General features: G+C 36.9%; 1 protein-coding gene across 2 annotated transcripts in view; it reads left to right on the top strand.

Annotated features, from left to right (window-relative positions):
- Smp_150980.1 (P53 inducible protein-related) overlaps window positions 1-16,420 on the top strand; it is a gene marked incomplete at both ends in the record, with an annotated part of 39,541 nt that overhangs the window by 14,417 nt on the left and 8,704 nt on the right. For both annotated transcript variants that reach the window (XM_018797495.1, XM_018797496.1), the window contains 5 exons: window positions 3,390-3,955; window positions 9,430-9,629; window positions 11,826-12,057; window positions 13,452-13,673; window positions 15,394-15,484. In XM_018797495.1, the coding sequence (XP_018652532.1) occupies window positions 3,390-3,955; window positions 9,430-9,629; window positions 11,826-12,057; window positions 13,452-13,673; window positions 15,394-15,484 (1,311 nt within the window). The remainder of the gene's footprint in view (window positions 1-3,389; window positions 3,956-9,429; window positions 9,630-11,825; window positions 12,058-13,451; window positions 13,674-15,393; window positions 15,485-16,420) is intronic.

Genomic DNA, 16,420 nt, shown 5'->3' with positions numbered 1-16,420 from the left:
GAGGGTGCATATCTGACTAAGGAAATATGGTTTCGGCAGTGGGACCAACAAAAGATAAGTAATGAATTGTCAGCGAAACAGATTCAGTGGCATTTTAACCCTCCGTCATCCAGCCACAGAGGAGGGGTGTGGGAAAGAATGATAAGGTCTGTACGTAGACTATTATTATTGATCACCAGAGAACAAACGTTGAATGATGAAACTTTAGGCACCTATTTGGTTGAAATTGAAAGGATATTGAACGATCGACCATTAACCCCGATTGTACAGGATGCTAACGACAAACTAGCATTATCACCGAACAGTTTGCTTTTGTTGAGGGAATGCGACAGTATAGTTGACGAAAGTAGCATCAGTGTTAATTATGATAAACGTTGGAAACAGGTGAATTATCTAGCTAATGTGTTTTAGAAAAGGTGGCTGCGGGAGTACTTACCATCCTTACAAACTCGTCAAAAATGGTTGGTTGAGCGTCGCAATTTCCAGCCAGGAGATGTAGTAATTGTAGCTTCAGATATTTCCACCCGTGGAAAGTGGCCTTTAGGAGTAGTTGAGAGTTGTGAAACAGACGACGACGGAAAGGTTAGGACAGTGACAGTTCGTACTAATAACGGATCTGTTAGGAGGGATATACGTAAGGTATGTCTCCTTGAAGGTTCCAATTAGTTACTTGTTATAACAATGTGGGCAGGACAGGTAGGCGTACTGTTGTAAGTCCTACCCGTTCTTTTGTCGTGAGAGCTACGAACTGTGTACACTCGTAAACTGCATGATCCCCAGAGCACATACTGCACCTAACACTTGCGATCGGTGCATACCTCGGTCTCACTACCGAATGGTGACATGACTTCGTGATAACTCCCCCTCTTGGACGTTCAGCCAATCGTCCAAACCTACTCGCAGCGACTCTCGCTTTAGCTGCCACAAGCTGGGTGAGTTCGGCGAATGTTGGCTCTCTGTCATCTTCCGTCAATCTATCTACTAGTTCGGCCCATTGCCTTTGCATAGGTTGAAGCAGAAATCTTACTACTCTCTTTAATGTAACCAACGAATTTAAGTCGGCAGTGTTGTTCATTTGGTCTAATATCATGCTACAATTCTCCATTCTTATGGCTAAACTTGAGAGTTGTTCTGCGTCATGATAACCGTGCTTTACATCATTGAATAAATCCTCCAACGTTTCTCTTGCTATTACATGAGCCTGGCCGAACAACCGTTTCAAAATTTCTCTAGCTCTCTTATACCCAGCCGTAGCCTCCATCATTACACATCCTTACAAGGCTGCCTTCGCCTTACCCTTGCAATAATGGAGCAAATATAGTAAACGTTGACTATCGTCAGATACTCTAGCCGAAATGTACGTATCGAATTGCTTTATACACTTCCAATACTCCTTCGGTTTTCCATCAAAATAACACAATTCAACTCTCGGTAGCTCTAGCCCAACTATAGGAACCTTAGGTATTGTGCCCGGCCCTGCGTGCTCAAGTCTTTCCCTTTTATCTAAACTAAGATTCGCTACCTTATCTAACATTACTTCACTATCACTATAGTCTTCCTTAAGTGCATCAGAACCATGAGGCGTAAAGACATCAGAAAAAACTTGCTTTGTACCAAGGGATTTGTCGTTAAATTTGTCTTCATCCTCTCCAACCAGCTTAGGAATTGACTTCTTTGCACGGTTGTTGGGCATCTCGGATTATCAACCAATTTTCGAGCAGCTTGCCGACCAATATTTGTTTATAACTGTAAGATCCAAACCTAGTTTCCAACTAGGTTTGGTTTGTTGAATAACTGACGAGTAAAATTAGAGACGCGCACCCCCAGTCGAAATCAGAACAAGGTGTTTTGGGGGTAATAACGGTTCATCATATATACAAATGTACAAATTTACCTAAACAAATATTACCACCCAGTTATTCAACCAACAATTGATACCAAAATATTCAATCTAAATTACAATGAATAGCAAAGTGGTAAGAAATATATGAAAATTACCGAAAACACCAAAAGGTGAGTGTTATTCTATCCTTTCTGGATAGATCAAGTAAGATTCCGTTTGAGCGGCTGTTTTATAACACAAAGTGCTTCAAATTACAACCAAAAATGCACGATCCCAGTCAAAATCAAACCGCACAATCAAAGAGCGAACAGTCAATATGGCAGCCGCCGGAATAATAACAATTAAAACAAACTAAATACAGTTCAGTAAGGAACATAGAGACTCAATAAAAACGATAAGAAAACCAAGAAAATTAAACGTTACAGACTTAATTAGCATCGAAAAAGTTAACAATATATACAAATAAAGAAATCACAAATATATGCATGGACGGATTTTCACTTTCAAAATGGATCTAATACCATGGTAGCTGGTTACCAACGTCTGGTTCATACGCCATTTGTTCCATCAGGATACTGGAGCCCATGTGCACCATTAGTTTGGAATCAGGGTTTTCCAACTCCCCTAGGTGGACTTTCCGTGTCCACCAACCCGGTTAAAGTACCGGACATTCGCTTTTCGTCCTCTCACTTTCGTAAACAACACCTGTGGCACGAGAAGGCAGTGAGTGGGACTTCTGTGGCAGAGGCTATATACGCGTGGCCATATGAGAGCATTTCGAGAGGGAGAGCGGACTCCCCACTCGGCCGTACCAGGGCATTTGGGGGCACTTTCACGTATGGTCTAGTTGAAGAATACCTCTTGTCTCTTATGAGTAGTAGCTTATTACACCTAATCCTGTTATTTATCAAATTAATTCAGTAGTTTAAGTAATTGGTTTTCAGCTGTCCTACTTATGTCATTATGGGCAGATGATCAGTATCAGCAATACATACAGAAAGTGTAGCTCAAAGCGAAGTAGATGAACGTGTACTTGGTAAATAAGATTTTAGTCTACCTATTACTTTAGCGGAACTACTATTGATCAGTGGTGAAATCTCATTTTAAACAATCTTGTTGACAAGTACAAAACAGATGACCTTATCAAAACTAAAGTATGTGAGTAGTGTTACTGGGTGTTGATATCGATTTCAAGACGGTGAATTCCCTATAATCCAGTTACGCGTCGATGATGTATAGTACATTGTTTCCTGTTGGTACAGTAAAAATCTGTAACTTATTTTGGTCAAACAACCTGCTGTAGGTATTCAAAAATCTTTACTGTGTTTTGAGATAGAGTTATTTTGATGATCATACTTTGTTTGATTTACCAAGTTAGTTACACTATTCGAGAATATGCCTTTTAGATGAGAAGTTCTATACAACAGAATGTATATTACTTCACCGAGACAAGTATGGTCGTAGATTATCTCCTGTTTTCATTTTTGTTTATCTTCATTCATCCATTATCCTTTTCCATTTAAAATCTCTTTTGTTTTCTTACTAGAAACTTTAATCAAATGTTGTGACCTATCTCAGCTATGGTATCGTGAATTCTTCTTAGAAATGACTAATGGTGCTTGTATACAATTTCCAATTGAAATGAGTTTACCATGGATATTCACTGATCACATTCTAGAAACTGAACATCCTGGTTATATGGAATATCTATTCTATATGCTTGATCTTTACAATGATGCTGCTGATTGTGCGTTAAATCGATTTCGACGACGATTTCTGTATGAAGAAATCGAGGCTGAAGCAAATTTAGTCTTTGATCAACTTGTTTATAAACTAAGTGATAAAATATTTCGACACTACAAACGTTATGCATCATCAATTTTATTAGATAAACGATTTCGAGCTGAAGCTCAACGTACCGCATCATGGCGTGAACCTTATCCACCGCCTAATCGTTATACTGCAGCTTTACTTCGACAAAGAAATATTCAATTACTTGGTCGTTCTATTGATATAAACCGATTGATTTGTCAGAGGATGACTACAGCAATATATAAATCAATTGAAGTTGCTATTTCACGTTTTCATAGTTCAGATATAACAGGAATAATTGTAAGTTTGACGTTTATTATTATCATTATTATGATTACTTTTCATGATACAATACTATTAATTAGAGACAGTTGCTCATGAACTGATATCGTTTAGAGTAAAATAACCTAACTTGAAAAATTCTTACTCTCTACGGTTGACAATCGACTGTCGACCAAACTCATTTATCAAATTAAAAAGTCGTATACAGATCAGCAAGTTTGTTTGAAACCAAAAACATAATCCTCTAATATTCTAGAAAATCGGGAATCAATCCAATCGGACTATATGTATTATCACTGATAACTCATCATTTATCAGGTTCGAATTCATGTACTTGACTTTGAGTCACATTTTATACGTATGAGCTAGTGATACTACCTCGGTTGCCTAGACCAAAGCCGGTGGAACAAAGTTTGAACCTGGGACCTTAGCATTCGAAGGTCGAACGCCTAAATCATTAAGCAATCGCTCTTTCATACCATTAAAGGAGAATCATGGATCTTTAATATGATTTATTTACAAGAAGTAAGGAGTTAGTTTTCATAGTTTTATTTCAAATAAGTAAAACAATCTAATTCGTCTCATTGCACATATCCATCCAATATATATTATTTAATAAAAACAAATTTCACAACCTCATAAACTACAACGTGTATCTGAAACGAGAAACTTGGAATACTACCACATCCATCGTCAAGAAGGTACGAGTATTTATAAACAGTTGTGTACGCAAAATACTCAACATCCATTGGCCGGATACCATCAGCAACAGCCTTCTGTGGGAGAGGACAAACCAGCTTCCAGCTGAAGAGGAAATTAGGAAAAGACGTCGGAAGTGGATCGGACATACATTAAGGAAATCATCAATGTGCATTACAAGGCAATCCCTAACTTGGAATGGTGAAGGGAAGCGGAAAAGAGGAAGGCCAAAGAACACATCACGTTGGGAAATAGAAGCAGATATGAAAAGGATGAATAACAACTGGAAAGAAGTGTAAAGGACTGTTGAGGACAGAGTTGGATGGAGAATGCTGGTGGGCGGCCTATGCTCTTCCACGAGAGGTAACAGGCATAAGTATGTATCTGAAACGAGACTAACCATGTCCGAACGCTTGTGGTATACTTTAAAATGGACATTTTGGAATGGTTATGAATGTTAGCTTTCTATGCACTAAGATTAAAATATCTATCCGATTAGTGATTGAGAGTTAAAGAAAGAAACTAATGATTCATAATTCTCATCGATGTAGTGATTATATAAAGATTTAATTGCATCAGTTACATCAGGCTCTCATTTATTCTAACTATTCTAACTACCTTGTTCATCTTGTTGTGCTAACGAGGTATAGCAACTTGGACCGATGCATAAATGTGCCTGGTCCTATGTTGTAACTGACTGACTGACTGACTAACTTATTCTAACTTACGTTAAATTATAAATTCTACTTTTAGGCTAGTTATTCTATTTCATAATCCATTCTACATGAAGTTTAGTTTGAAAACAGGATAATAAATTTGACATAATTCTGAAAATATACTTAATATGTATACACACATAATATTTGTATGTTTATCCATTGTTTCCAATTAATTGACCATGAATTACTTGGTTAATTACAGTCCATTGTTTATACGGTTTAATAGATGGATATTTTGAATACAATGTTCAATCATCATTTATTTGATGATAGATTCATTTATTTTTTTTAAAAGTTTTGTTCATCCTCGATCTTTATGGATCTGTATCTCAATAATTGAAATATTTGATTTACAATCAATAAGTTTCATTGTAAGCAAAGATAGATAGTGGCTAGCAGTGGAATCCAGTTTGACGCGCGCCACTTCGTCCTATTCGGGACTCGTCAGCTGGATGCACTTGCATCTCAGAGTTGATGTTCACTCTGGGACTCGAACCCAGTACCTTTCGCTTCAAACGCCATTGCGTTATCCACTCGGTCACTGAGTTGTGCATTTAAGCTATATCGAGGCAATACGCACAGTATGCACATATGTCAATTAGAGACTGACCAGTTGCAGTTCTAAACATCAATGGGAAGATTCAAACAAACAATACTAAGTGAATAAGTTTCATGTTTTTAAGGTTATTCTGCCTTCTTCTGTTTAATCAGTTGAGGAGTATTACTAAATTTCACACAAGCATTTCTCTTCAATGGTATACACACAACTGTATTCGATAAACGAGTTACAATTCTTTGCCACTAATATGCACTGCAGATATAGTGCAGTGTTGTTTCTGCGGTGCACGTGTGGTTTTGGGATGCTTTTTTGATATACAATTGTCACCATTTTCAGCTGGTATTTCTGCTTAGTCCCTTTTTATTATAAACTAGTGTAGTTTCAAACAAATAGTGTACAATGTCAGTAATTCTTGGTGTGATGTGGTCTACTTATATCCATATAAGTAGTATATGGTTATGGTTAGACAGGATGTATTTTGTCAGAAGATCGATAAGGAAAGAACAGGAATGAAGCGCAATCGGTACGAAAATGTATGAACAATGAAATCAGAGAAGACGGATTGATATTTACAGAAGGAACAGTGAAGATTGAGACAATTGGTTGTTATATTGCAAATTAACTGTTGACTGTATGGTTATCAGAATTTAGTGAGATATTCTGTAATTTGTGCCTAAGTACATTTGATTGTCCCCACCCGTGTTCTGTTCAATACACTAGAACATTGGAAACGCATTGATTATAGTCTACTATAAATCATTATATGAATGTACTGAGTTCAGTACTGACTTCCCCTTTTTTATATTATACAATTTGTAATGATGTTTCAAATCTTTATTACCGCTATTATGAGCAGTGGATCTGCTCATTTGAAACTGAGCAAATAATGTACACTTACGATTGTCGTTCATTAAGTTGTATCGATGCTCAAAGTTACCATTTTCATTTAAACATCAATATTGTTTCAGATAAGTTAATAAATGATGACTACAGTGTAGCTGATCCAAGAAATTATTTTAATGAAGTCATTAATTAATCAAGTGCAGTTTCATGTTAGATGTTTTTTACATAAAGTTTGATGATATTACTCAACTGTTCAGACTAAAGTGTGTAGTGTGGGTTTTAAATTTGGTGTCAGCATCTTAAAACACCTACTTCGGTGGCTTGGACATGTTTTATGAATGTTGTCCCAGAGAATTCCACGTCGTGCATTATTTGCAGACTCTGGGACTGGTTGGAAAAAGCGGAGAGGTGGTCAGTGTATGACATGGTGTCGTGGTATGAAAGAAAGCTGCAAAGGACTGGCTTCTATTGGTTCTTCACGACTCCCTGGCTGGGATCCAAGAGTCAAACACTTTATTAATCACTGAACTGTCAATCGAAAAGATCTACATTCATTTTGTTCATCTAAACGAAGTTTTACTTAAAGTCTTAGATTAACTTTTGTCTTTCTCAATTCATTGTTATTAAGAAATGAAATCAGTGATCATTAAGTGGATATCATACGAATTTCTTGGACAAGCGAATTTTCATTTTGATACTTTTTTCACTTAGTTCAGTTAGTTTCATTTTTCTAGTAATTGACGGTGCAACTAAATTAAGTTTCATGCACACTATTATTTCATACATTGCATAAATGTATGATGAAGGAGTAGATTGGAGAAAAGTAATGGTAATCAAACCAAAAGTAAACATTGGTTCACTAATTCATTGATAATTGATTTGAGTTATTTTGATAGGCGTGCGGTAAACTTCATTAAAATCCTTGCCATTATTATAATCGTTGGTTGGAGATATTGATTAACTTGACTCAGAATCAATCATAATAGCTCAAACCCATTTACTCTTTTTGTTCCTTTAAATTTGGAGTTTCAGAGTTTTTTTTCGTAACCTTTATTCTGCGAATTCGTTCTTCTTGAATCATATTGTCCACACTTAATGCTTCCTACTGTTATTGATTCTTCTGCTACTTTGGTATTCATTCTGATCATTTTATCTTTCTGTGGTTTAGCAACTTGAATCGGTGCACATATATGCTGGGTCCTACGTTGCTTATGACTGACTGACGTTTGTGATACTGTTAGCTTCATAAAAAAATAATATGCAGTAGTAACCTACTTTTGATCAGTCAGTTGGATGGAATCTACTAATCATCAATACCTAAGTTGTGATTTAAACTAGAGTAGCTGAAAATGTAATCAGTCACTGAATTACATTATTGCATATAATAGTAAATAGTTTATATTCACCTACATTCTATGAATCACAATTATCTCAAATATTTATTTATTTATTTAAACACATACATATTGGTACAAAAGGGCACCCGATACATATGCGCCACACAAAATAATGAGAATGAGAGGAGAAAGGAGGAAGATGTGTATATATAAAAGAAGGAAAAAAAGGATGAAAAAAAAGAGAAGAGTAGTGATGGGGTAAACAGAAATGTACAACCAGAAAAACTCTTTCAGTTAAGGAAGTTATAATCACTTTTTATTAAGAAAGCAAAGAGAAGTTACAGCAGGATCGCCACTGTCTTCTATTCTGAGCCATATCTGATAACGTCTCTAGCCACTGTGTTGCACCATCTCTCGGACCCCAGCCAGGGAGTCGTGAAGGACCAACAGAAGCTAGCCCTTTGCAGCTTTCTTTCATGCCACGACACCATGTCATACACTGACCACCTCTCCGCTTTTTCCAACCAGTCCCAGAGTCTGCAAATAATGCACGACGTGGAATTCTCTGGGACGACATTCGTAAAACATGTCCAAGCCACCGAAGTCGGTGTTTCAAGATGGTGACACCAATTGAATTATTGTCTCTGCGCCTGAACACATGATGCCGAACCTCTGCATTACTAACATGGTGTTGCCACTGGATGTCAGCAATCCTTCGGAGACAGCGATGATCGAACACAGAGAGACGCCTAACATCCTCAACTCGGAGAGGCCAGGTTTCACAAGCATAGAGCAAAACTGCTCTCACCGACGCGTTGTAGATCCGACCTTTTACAGTCAGACTAACATCACGAAGGCGCCAAAGATGACCCAGATTGGCATAAGCCGCTCTGGCTTTCATTATACGTGCATCAATCTCATCACTCACGCCCCCACCAGCACTTATGTAGCTACCTAGATACACGAACTTCTCAACTACTTCAATCTGCTCACCATCTAGGGTGAGTACAGGATGAGAATCCTGCCAGTCTTGTAGGAGTACCTTGCACTTGGAGGGTGCAAAGCACATGCCGTACCTGCGTACACTGATTGCCAACTGATTAAGTGCGGATTGCATGGCTTGGGCATTATCGCACAGTAAGACAATATCATCCGCATACTCAAGGTGGAGAAGTCGTTCTCCAGGCAGAAGATCCACACCGCCATTACTTACATCCATCAGAGCTGTTTCCAGAATGTCATTTCACGTATTATAGTTATTTACTTTATAATTTTAAATAGATGTTCTTTTTTTGTTGTATATATACATATTTGGCTATACTTTATATTTTATAGGAATTAGAAACAGCTATTGAATGTAATCGACTATGTCATAGAATGTTAAGTGAACAATTGGAATTAGATGATTTCGATGCATTATTACGTGAAGCAGATAATTTGGTAACTTCTAGATTAGGAAAAATTACTGTTCATGTATTTTGGGAATTAACATATGATCTTGTTAAAAATTATTGTTACAATGATGCTACTAACAGGTTAGAATGGAGTTTGCTTTTTGTTTTTATTTCTTCTTTAAATTTATATGCTATGATTTTAAATTACGTATTTACTTTTGTGATTGTCATGAGTGAGTGATAATCCTCGGCCATGACGGTTTTGATGTTTTGGTGACGAAATTAAAGGAAGTGATTTTTTGAAAGATCACTAATGCTAATTGTTGACACAAAGGTTTGATTCTTAACACTGAATCCAGAAAATACATCCCCACAGTGAATACAGTGATCTTGAGTGCTGTTAGAGGTATGAGGATAGTTATCACTTCCCGGTCGCCCACACCGTGGAACGGTTCTTCTAAAGGTACCGGAAAAGGATTAGAAGGAAAAGGGTTAGAAGTGGTCTTAATGACTTGAGAGCGTGACCGCAGTGCCCAAGGGATAACTGCTTGAGGTCGGTCACACACGACGTTTTTATGGGTAATTATTGTGTTAGCTCCGTACTTGTTGGGACCTTACCGCCGGAGACGGATATCCGTGGGATAAGGTGAGGTGTGCATTTTTAGGGTCGACCTTTTCTAACACCACCCCTCCTTGTGGGAAGGCAGCATCGCTGTTATGCTGGTTGTCTGAAGGAAACATCTTACTGCCGTCGCACCTCTGTATAGTCAGCTGCACGACTTCGCCTTCGGACCTTGGGTTTGCTGCTTTTAGTCTCACCGCTCTCCAACCAACCTGTCTGGCATGGTAGGACCTTAAGGAACGATTGTTCCAGCCAATATAGCTCGATTGATTCATCACGATAGGCAAGCCCGACCACCACATCGAGGTAGCAGCAACGGTTGGGAATTCCCACAGTATCACCAATTTAAGTTTGCATAAACAACTGGTTCGGAATCATGGTTTTAGACTCCTACGAAAACTCTCTGTGTCTTCTAGTTTAATTTAAGTCACAAAAAAACCGCTTCCGTTATCTCTCCCTACTGTATCCTGATGGAACAAATGGCGTATGAACTAATCGTTAGTCACCGGCTACCATTGGACTGCATCTCCTTACGATGCTCCACTGCCTTGTGGATCAGACCTTTAGGTCAAAGGCTCCGGGTGTGGGCGTCTAAGAAAACCACCTGCTTCGGTCTGGACACCCCAGTAGTATTCAAGCCCTCACACAAACCAAATGAGATTTGTGTTGCGCCTATGTATCTGGTGCCCCCTTTGTACCAATATTTATGTGTTTAAATAAAATAAAATAAAAACAAATGGAAACAGTTTTCTCGAACATTAACAATATCTAGGATAACTTAGCAAAATTATTGAGTCGCTTAGCGTCAACAATCAAATAGTAACAAATTAAGATAAGGAAAAGTGAATTGAAGCAGGTAAAGAGCTAAATTGTCAATTACTCTAGTTTACTGAGCGAAGTATTAGTTGATAGGTTAAAGTATATCAATAGTAAAGTCATGACAAATAAATATTTGAATACATAGAGTCGCTTTAATAAACCATGTGCAGTAAACGAATGCAGCGTTTCTACAATTGAAGAACAAATGGAGCTCAAAACAACCGTCAACTAACTTCAAAGTGAGAATCTTCAATACGAACGTCAAGACAGTCCTACTGTACGGAGCTGAAACGTGGAGATCCACTACATCTATCGTCAAGAAGGTACAAGTGTTTATAAACAGTTGTCTTCGCAAAATACTCAACATCCATTGGCCGGATACTATCAGCAACAGCGTTTTATGGGATAGGACAAATCAACTTCCAGCTGAAGAGGAAATTAGGAAAAGACGTCGGAAGTGGATCGGACATACATTAAGGAAATCACCAAACTGCATCACGAGGCAAGCGCTAACTTGGAATCCGGAAGGGAAACGGAAAAAAGGAAGGCCAAAGAACACATCACGTTGGGAAATAGAAGCAGATATGAAAAGGTTGAATGTTAACTGGAAAAAATTGGAAAGGATTGCTCAGGACAGAGTTGGATGGAGAATGCTGGTGGGCGGCCTATGCTCCTCGACGAGGGGTAACAGGCGTAAGTAAGTAAACGAATGCATAGATCATTCAGTCAATTAGATAACTCTAGACGCTTTATGTAAGTAAGCACAAAATCCGGAGTCAGCTGAAAGACAAGTATAAAACACGTATTGACCAGTATATATATGTATATGTTTTTCACTCTCACTTATTCTATACATAATATTCCTAAAAACCAAACCATTATTTAAAACTTTAAAGGTTTGTACCAACAAACTTCACATTAACTGAAGTGTTAGAACGTGAGAAACCGCCAACAGTAGAGGCTCAATACGTTTGGGGCAGTCGTTCATTAAATACATGCTTTGAAACTATATTTAAATTATATCGTGGTTTTGTTGGTGCACCTCATTTTTCTGCTATTTGTCGTTTATTGGGTTATCGAGGTCTATTTGTTGTTACAGCAGAAGTAATGAAAGTTGCTCAATCATTGGTATGTTTGATTTTGTTTGACTGAATTCCATATGTTCAATATTGATTTCTTTTTCTGTATTACTTGAATGGCTTATAAAGTTACTATATCCTTTATACGTCTTCGGAATATTCATGTGCCACGTGACTGACTGTGAAAAATAACATCATCCTCATTTTTGTATAACGCTTTTGTTTCATAATGAAATTAGTCGTTTATCTTGCGCTGACTCGCTGACTATTTGCTTCCATTTGTTATACACCTGTAGTTTGTTGATTGTTAGCATGAATGAATAGATGATATACCGGAAACCGAGCTCATGATGTTAGCCGTCAATTAAGATGATATCAAAATCAAGACAGATGTTTGAGAGCATAAAGATCTAATGAAATAACATACCTGTAAGCAAAATATGAGTGTTCGACTTAGTTCTTTCGCTATCATATTACTGTTATTAATTTGAATTCTGATGATACGAATAGTCTGCGCAACCAATCTACTTGTTGTTCAAAAGGATCCATTTTCGGTACCGATTTACAGTGCCTTTCTCGTAAGGTCGTTAGTGTTTTATCATTGGTGTCTTCAGAACATTGTTTGTGTTTATTGAAACAATTGGGTGAGGATTTCTGGTACTATAAATGAAGTAAATTGACGAAGTTGGTTGATTGACTCATGAGGTTGTAAAACTTTATTGATAAAAATGACTAAAGGATCTATTTAGTAGTGCTGCATGCTTGTTTTAATGATAGTTTATGAGTAGATTAAAAACCCTCAGATCAAGATGCAAAATCATTTCGTAAAGTTAATCAATGCTAGTTTGAGTTGTGTTTGGAGATGTGAAGTTCTTGGTTGCAGTCTACAGAAGTACAGATGTATTCTTTGTGCCTCTCCTCAACGCTTACGAAATGTATTATTATTGAATAAAAATCCTTTCTTAGGTTTATATAATTATTTGTCATGAATTTCGGTAACAGAGATTCCCATTAAAATTTTCGATGGACGAAGATAATATTCAGACCACAAAATATAGGTGTATTCAGACGTTAGTGAATATTCATGTGTTACAGGATCAGAATTTATCGAATAGTGAACATTTGATTGATACATACACGGCCATGTCCAAAACGCAACTCGTTTTCTCAAGTCCGCTGTTCGCCAGCTCCAATTAATTTCGGAATGATTATTGAATGTAAGATTTTTGAAATCAGATCAGTCAAACTAGTTCTCCGGTTACTACAAAATAATAAACGCCATTTTATGTATAGTCCATCAATCAGTCATACCTCATTACATACAGTATCATATCTTTGTTGTCGGCTAGTCCCCTAATTACGTAATGGTTTGTTTTCCTATATTTATCATTAGAAGTTATTCCGATTTATATCATATTTCTTACGATGTTTTTATCCTATTAGCTAAATCAAACATTACGCGATTATGTTTGCCGATTGGTACTCCTTATGCCTAAATCATTGACACTTCCATCAGAAAAAGCAGAATCTGATGCTGTATTCTCAGCTTTATACACTCAATTGCAACAAATCTATAAATATACAGATTTAAGAACTAATGTATTTCAAAATTTTCGTGAATTCGGAAATATTCTTATCTGTTGCTTGCAGTTAGAAAAGAATTTAGTAAGTTTATTCCAAATAACTTGTGTGAATTTTTTAAAGAAATTAAAATAAGCTTCACTTCCAGGAAATGCTACGGATACTGGTTGCTAGTATTTCCCGTTAGAGTATCCTGAAGGAAGAAATGGAGTATGAACCAATTGTTGGTCACTGGCTACCATGGGACTGTATCTCATCACGATGCTCCACTGCCTTGTGGGTTAGACCTTTAGGTCAAAGGCTCGGTGTGTGACCCCTTAAGAAAACCACCTGCTTCAGTTTGGGCACCTGGGCAGTATCTCAGCCCTCACACAAATAAATGAAATGATGACTTGTATTGACAATCCTATTTACGCACTTACTATAGACTAATGCCAGACAATTTGCATTATTATTAATAATATATTTATCAAGCAAAACGGTCTAGCTACACAGTGAATTGAATAGTTTTTTTTTACTAATGATAACTAAAATTAAAGTCAACTATATAAGGAGGAATTTGACTGAGTATTAAAACAGTGGCTCAGCAGTTAAGGTGTTAGGCTTTTAGCTACTAAATTAGTAGTTCGAACCCCGTCACACCTTCGATTTGGGCAACTGATAGTGTAATTAGCTCTCATACTTAGAGTGTGGTTCTAAGTCAATTATGCAAATTTAAAGCTGGTAGATGAGTTATTGCTGATAATAAGTGTAGTTTGAATTGGTTCCTGGTATCATAGAATATTAGAGGACTATGTTTTTGGTTTTTTTAAGTGAATGCCGTTGGTATAAATTTATTCCTCACGTTTATATCCAGCTATATAAAACTGGGTGGTTTTCGAAATAATCTTGTTGGTCTTCTTGACTGAATGTAGCTACTCACTCGAAGAAAATAACTCCTTTGATCTGGTTAATTGAGTCTTTCAATACAATGTGAAATAGGAGATTCACCAATGGAGGATGGGATAAACAAAGAGTAAAAAAACATCGTCAGACCATATATTAGGGTGTTTTAAATTACCCATCTTTAGTTAATATGAACAAGTGAAAATCTTAATAATCACAATTGTAGAGGTTTATAGAAAACGAAGAGGTAGGTGAAAATATGCCATGAAAATGCTATACAGCATCACTACTTTGACTGTTATCCATTGTAAGGTAAAGATTGAACTGATCTGTTTTGCTGGGATGATGGATAATGACTCATGTTTGTAAAATAAAGACTAATGAAATATAACAATCAGTCCCTTTGATGTTTATTAACACACACATAGAGAGGGGTAATCATGATCTGCAAGTAAGTGGTTGAACATATATCGAAATAGCTGAGAAAACAAGTGAACTCCAATGATTAAATAAGCTCACAGTATAGACAGGTATCTCCCGCAATCGAGAAATATTCGGTTGAGACGGGTCATAGTGTCAGCCTTTATAGTGCTAGAAAAAAGTTTTCAACGTCGTATATCTTCTTTTTTATCTAGTTGACTTTTTATTTTTCATACATAATATCTTAACAAGTATTAGTGTAATCAAATTGTTCGAAACATAATTCCGATAATCTTCGTCTACTCATTGCATTGTCCTAATGAAGTGTGATTAACTCTCTTGTAAAGTTTACCAAAAATTTGCAAGGTTGAACCTGCTGCTACTATGATGAATACTACTGAATGGTTATTCATAGAGACCTCCTTAATCAAACTTTCTTTTTTGTTTAAGTAATAATTAATGATTTGTTCCTACTATTCTGAGCTATTTTGTATTCTAGTCAATTGAAGATTCATGTGATCTTCGTCATGCAGGGCCTTTCATTGGACAAATGCCAAGACAATTCTTTCCTCCTATTCCATCTCATGAGGGTGAGTTGCTCATATTGACAGTTTTTTTCTAATAAACAAAATCATATTTCTAGGACTATATTTATTTATTTAAACACATAAATATTGGTACAAAGGGGCACCAAGATATATATGGGCCACACAAAACTCATTTGATTTGTATGAGGGCTGTGATTATTATTATTATTATTGTTATTATTATTTGAATACATAAATATTGGTACAAAGCGGCACCGAATACAACAGCGCCGCACAAATCTCATTTGATTTGTGTGAGGGCCACGATACTGCCCAGGTGCCAAAACTGAAGCAGGTGGTTTTCTTAGGGTGCCACACCCGGAGCCTTTGACCTAAAGGTCTAATCCACGAGGTAGTGGAGCATCATAAGGAGATGCAATCCCATGGTAGCCGGTGACTAACGATTGATTCATACACCATTTGTTCCATCAGGATACTGGAGCCCATGTGCATTATTGGTTTGGAATCAGGGTTTCCCAACTCCCCTAGGTAAACTTTCCGTGTCCACCAGCCCGGTTAAAGCACCAGACATTCACTTTTCATCCTCTTAATTTCGTAAACAGCACCCGCGCCACGAGAAGTCAGTGAGTAGGGCTATGATACCGCCCAGGTGTCCAAACTGAAGCAGGTCTAGGACTATATAATCATAAGGCAAATTGTAAGAGTTCATAAGAGTTGAACTTATTATCATTATATGATTTCATTTATTTTTCTGAAGAGAATCCAAGAAATAAATGAATACATACTATAATACTACTGTTATTGTTTTTTGGTATATTCAAATATGACACTTTAGTTCATTCTCAAAGTTTAAAATCATCATTCTTTCTTCCATCTTATCATTAAACCAAACTCCTTGGAATAAAAAGAATACCGAATTGATTTAACAGATTCTCTGATGGAGTTTTATTCTCTGAGCTGGATGGTTTGGTCGTGGAG

The sequence above is a fragment of the Schistosoma mansoni genome, chromosome 4 (assembly GCF_000237925.1).
Source record: "Schistosoma mansoni strain Puerto Rico chromosome 4, complete genome".
In the NCBI taxonomy this organism is placed as follows: Eukaryota; Metazoa; Platyhelminthes; class Trematoda; order Strigeidida; family Schistosomatidae; genus Schistosoma; species Schistosoma mansoni.
The sequence above is the reverse complement of the archived record's forward strand: the minus strand, read 5'-3'. Positions and strand labels throughout refer to the sequence as shown.